The 5,329-nt window shown below is 42.6% G+C and overlaps 1 protein-coding gene across 4 annotated transcripts in view; it reads right to left on the bottom strand.

Moving 5' to 3' along the window:
* IFT46 (intraflagellar transport 46) overlaps positions 1-4,971 on the bottom strand; it is a 19,555-nt gene extending 14,584 nt beyond the window's left edge. The window contains exons 1-3 of one of the 4 annotated variants that reach the window (XM_023739934.1): positions 4,795-4,971; positions 3,807-3,903; positions 995-1,074 (exon numbers count right to left, since the gene is read on the bottom strand). In XM_023739934.1, the coding sequence (XP_023595702.1) occupies positions 995-1,039 (45 nt within the window). In that variant the 5' untranslated portion in view covers positions 1,040-1,074; positions 3,807-3,903; positions 4,795-4,971. Of the gene's footprint in view, positions 1-994; positions 1,075-3,806; positions 4,436-4,604 lie in introns of all 4 variants that reach the window. The other 3 variants (XM_004385661.1, XM_023739932.1, XM_023739933.1) reach the window with 3 other exon arrangements.
* Between the last annotated feature and the right edge of the window lie 358 nt (positions 4,972-5,329).

The following is a 5,329-nucleotide window of genomic DNA, read 5'->3' as shown; positions in this document are numbered from 1 at the left end:
GTTCACCGTTCAGCCAAAGATTAGATAGCCCCATAAAACAAAACGAGACTAATGGGGCACAACAATCCAGGGACAAGGACTACAAGGCAAGAGGGGACAGGAAAGCTGGTAATAGGGAACCCAAGGTTGAGAAGGGACAGTGTTGACATGTCGTGGAGCTGTTAACCATTGTCATAAAACAATATGTGTACTGTTTAATGAGAAACTATTGGTTCTGTAGACGTTCACCTAAAGTACAATAAAAATAAAAACCAAAACAAACAAACATTCTTCTCCTGAGTGTCCAAAGCTCCTATTCTTGAAGGACAATTAAAATATAACCATTGACTCATGTGCTAAGGCTGGACACAAATGTTGTAAACAGAGCACACCTGCAACACTAAGGTCCTATCTGGCCAGAGTTATAAGTAGTTCTCCATCTGTCTTTCGGAATTAAAGTGATTCTCTAGGTTCATAGAAAAACAAAGGGGACATCTGGGTCTTAAGTCTTTAAAAAAAATTAAAATCTCTTTCACAAAATATTGGCAGCATCACAAGTGTTGACAATGAAAAAATGCCTAAACCAATAATTCCAAACTTGCACTATCCTAAGAATTAGCTGGAGTGGCTTGTTAAAAATACAAATATCCAGGCTTCTACCTACCAGATTCTAACTCAGTAGTTTTGGGTGGGGAGCAGGAATCTGTTTATTTTGTTTTGTTTTGTTTTGTTTTAATAAGTACACCACTTGATTCTTATGATTAGTAAAGTCTGTGAAACACTGGCCTACATTATATGAAATTCCTCACCAGAAAGTCAGCTGTAATGGTAGGCTTTATTCCTGAAGGAGAGTCAGAATCTTAAGGCTTTTTGCCCTGATTCCATGAGCTCAAAGGTACCCAACCACTGGAGGTGAGTGTTCAAGAAATGTTTACTGCTGAGGTGGTGCATCTCAAACTAACTACTAAAAACTCAAAAGCAGAAATTCCACAAGATGTCGTGGGTTATACTGCACCTTGTTGTCTTCCTCTTCATACTCATCACTGCTGTTATCAGCCATAGTCTTGTTAGGAAGATGGGCAGAATGAGGAGGTCCTTGGAATAAAAGTTTCCCTTTAAGGTTATTGTTAAAATGATTTTTAAAGACAAAGATTTTTAGTTTATGATATTTTATGCTCTATTTTATGCAGACAGAGAATTTATAAGAACATCTAGCTAAAGGACAGGAGACTCAATTCTAGTCATGGCTCCGTCAATTCAATTCAAGATATATTTACTAAGCATTTACTATGCTTAAGGCATTGGGTAAGACATTATACCAAACAACTATCTGCCAATGCATAAAATATATAAACTCTGCCCTTTATTTACACATTGGTAAAATGAAGTCAATAACTAGTAAAGTGAAAAGAGTGCTGGATTTATAACTACAAGACTGGGTTTAAAGGGCAACTCCATCACCTGGACAAAATGACTTAAGCTGAGTCTCAGTATCCCCACCTCTAAAATGGGGTCAGTAATATTTACCACCCAGGACTTTGTAAGGATTCAATGAGAAAACATATGTGGAAGGAATGGACCTAAAAAAAAACAAACTCACTGCCATCGAGTGGATTCCCGCTCATAGCGACCCTATAGGACAGAGTAGAACTGTCCCACAGGGTTTCTAAAGAGCGGCTGGTGGATTTAAACTGCTGACCTTTTGGTTAGCAGCCAAGTGCCTGGCAAATAACAGTTAGTCACAAATTTGAATCTAAATCAGCATTCATAAAACAAGAGCAATAAAAATATTCTGAACAATTAAAAGTATAATCAGATGTAACGTAGTAACTGGCATGAAAACATGTTAAATGATCTCTAAATCAAATAAATGCAAATTAAACACTGTTTTTTTTTTTTTTTTTGGTGGGGTGAGAGTCATGTACTAAGTTAGCCAAAACTGAAAACTAATCCTAACATCTGCAGCTGACAAGAGAATAGTTATAAACATGTGCAAGTCAAAAACCTGGGTGTCATGCTTGATTCCTAACTCAACAAAACTCCAGTCTATCAGCAAACCTTAGTGATTGCACTACTATATATATATATATATAGATAGACGTAGATGTATAATTTATTGTGCTCTAAGTGAAAGTTTACAATTCAAGTTAGTCTCTCATGCAAAAATTTATACATACATTGTTATGTGACCCTAGTTGCTCTCCCCATACTGTGACAGCACACTCCTCCTTTCCACCCAATTTCCAGTTGTCTATTCAGCTCCTGACCCTCTCTGCCTTCTCATCTCGCCTCCAGACAGGAGCTACCCATTTAGTCTCATGTATCTACTTGAGCTAAGAAGCACACTCTTCACAAGTATCATTTTATGTCCCATAGTCCAGTCTAATCTTTGTCTGTAAGAGTTGGCCTCGGGAATGGTTTCAGTTCTGGGCTAAGAGAGAGTCTGGGGGCCGTGTCTTCTGGGGTCCCTCCAGTCTCAAACAAACTACAAGGTCTGGTCTTTTTACTAGAATTTGAGTTCTGCACCCCACTTTTTTCCCGCTCCATCAGGAACTCTCTGTTGTGTTCCCTGTCAGGGTGGTCAGTGGTGGTAGCCGGGCACCAGCTTGCTCTTCTGGTCTCAAGTTGATGAAGTCTCTGGTTTATGTGTCTCTTCGGCTAATACCTTCCTTGTGTCCATGCTGTTCTTCATTCTCCTTTACTCCAGGTGGGTTGGGACAAATTGATGAATCTTAGATGGCCGCTCGCTAGCTTTTAAGACACCAGACGCCAATCACCCAAGTGGGATGCAGAACATTTTCGTCATAAACTTACATTACAATATATTCTGTATTTGCCGTTTCTATTCTTGACTTCCTCACCACAGACCAAGTCGCTATCATCTCAAGTCATTCATTGCAACAGTCCTTCCAATTGGTTCCTCACTTTCACCTTTGCACCTTTCAATCCATTCCGCATACAACAGCAACACGGACTCCATGGCTCTGCTTGTCATGTCCCTGATCTGACCACATACCATTCCCCTGCTATATACTGCTCTTTTTCAAGTCCTCAAACTAACTCAAGTTCTTTCTGGCCTCAAGGGGCTTCTTATATTTCATATGCTGTTCCCTCTCCCTGGCCTACTTTTCCTCAATGCTTGGATCCTTCTCATCTTTCAGTCCCAATTTAAATGTCGCCTCCTTGACCACCCTGTCAAAAAAGTAGGTCCCTTTCCTCACCATTATTCTCCATAACAGCAAACTATTTCCTCCATCAATGCACTTATCACATTTGTAATTATGTTTATTAGTTTATTCATTTATCACCTGTCTCTCATGATTATAAGCATTAAGATGGCAGGGACAATGTCTTTTGTTTAACACTGTACACCCACTGCCTGGCATAATACTGGCACACAGTACGTGTTCCAAAAATGTTCATTGAATAAGTGAATGGTGTCAAGTTCTCTAAAAATATTCCACTGAGATTTTGATTGGGACTGCAGATTATAGGCAGATTATGAAATCATCTTCAATGCTAAGCAAAATATAGCTAAGTTAAAAACAAAAAACCAGTGAACCCTTGGCCGATTGTGAGCAGAGCAGTATCATGATGTAAATGGTGATAAGGAACCTTAGTAGGGTGGGAGGAAGATCCTACAATCTGGGAGACAATGTTTTCTCCCCTCTTAACCAGTTAGAAAACAGAAACAATGGCAAGTGTAGTAACTTTACTCTGAAAGCCAACATTTGCTGTTACGAAATAGCAACATTCTGGCAACAACCATAAATTCATTCTGCTCTTTGTTCTGAGAACTATTTCTTTCCTCTTCATTTCACTCTTACCTTGGTGCCCTAAGGTTGGAGTATGAATACTTGCAACCTCTTCAGAGTCATTAATCTCTAGACGCTCATCATATGTCTGGTTTTCAACAATCCTGGTCTAAGCAAAAGGAGACATATCATAGGACATTAAGCACTCCGCTAGGAGGTGCAATTCCAAACCAGCATTGGTTCCTTCCTCACCCAAGACACCAATTTTGCATAAAATCTTAACACTCAACCAAACTTTCCTTATGGCTTCTTGGCCCCAGGTCAAGCTGTTAAAGTCATTTTGCTGCAGCCCTTATTTAGGAACCGCTGGCAGACTGTCTTAGGAACGGCAGAACTGTGGAGGAAAACGACAGCCAACTTATGCAGCAGCTCCCCAACGCTGTAAGATACACGCGCGAGGACAGAATGGTATTCTTATGTAGATGGCAGCTCTCTCCTCTGGCTCAGTCACTTTTCCCAAGGCTGATAGGTTTCTGAGGGGAAGCTGTAGAGGCTCTAGAAAGAGTTCTATCTCTGGGGTCACTTCTGGGGGAGGAGTCCCCGAAGAGAGTAAACTCCAGTCTCTCGGTCCCGTCCAATAATACCGAAAGCATCACCCCATCCTCCACCCTCGTCGTGCAAGAAGGATCCTACTTAAGTTTCTTGGGGAGTAAAGGAAACAGGATAGTTGACAGAGGGTTGGGGTGGTTGGGAAAAGTAAGAGTGCCGTAGACACGGGAATAGTAGGGAGCAGGGGGAAGGGCAGTCCTCTGAAACTCCTCTGGGATGGAGGAAGGCAGTTCCCTTTCTCCTAGGGCGAGTACGAATTACCTGTAACCCTTCCGAATCCGTCTCCTCTATATGGAAAGAACCCCAGCCTAGGACTGGGGTCTCACTCCAATTTCAGGCCGGCCAGGACACCCTGGGGCTTCCACTTGAAGCAACCGGCCTGTTGTCGGTCGCTAGGCAAAAATCACATCGCGAGACTTCCTTTCACTCTCGAGAGAGCTCCCCCACTCACCAGTGCGTTAAGCGTCTTCCAGGGAAGGATCTCTGCGCAGGAGGGAGGACGTCGAGCGGCTCAGACAAAGTCTCTCTGGGCGGCCGGGTCACCTGTTTGTCTATGGTTTCAGGAAATGCGATTGTAGCGACATCTAGCGGCTGCGGATGGCAAAGCTGGCTGATGAATTTCGGTTTTTACATAGAGTGCTCCAATCTGGGAATACGGTTTCTCCCTAGGACGAGGATCACTGGGCATGCGGTTATTACTGTTGTTGTTAGGTGCCCTGGAGTCGCTTCCGACTCATAGCGACCCTGTGTACAACAGAACCAAACACGGCCTGGTCCTACGCCATCCTCACAATCGTTGCTATGTTTGAGCCTATTGTTGCAGCCACTGCATCAATCCATCTCGTTGAGGATCTTCCTCTTTTTCGCTGACCCTCTACCAAGCGTGATGTCCTTCTCCAGGGACTGGTCCCTCCTGATAACATGTCCAAAGTACGTGAGACGAAGTCTCGCCATCCTCGCTTCTAAGGAACATGCTGGCTGTACTT

Source organism: Trichechus manatus, unplaced genomic scaffold (genome assembly GCF_000243295.1).
Source record: "Trichechus manatus latirostris isolate Lorelei unplaced genomic scaffold, TriManLat1.0 scaffold00143, whole genome shotgun sequence".
In the NCBI taxonomy this organism is placed as follows: domain Eukaryota; kingdom Metazoa; phylum Chordata; class Mammalia; order Sirenia; family Trichechidae; genus Trichechus; species Trichechus manatus.
This window is presented reverse-complemented; position numbering and strand designations above follow the sequence as displayed.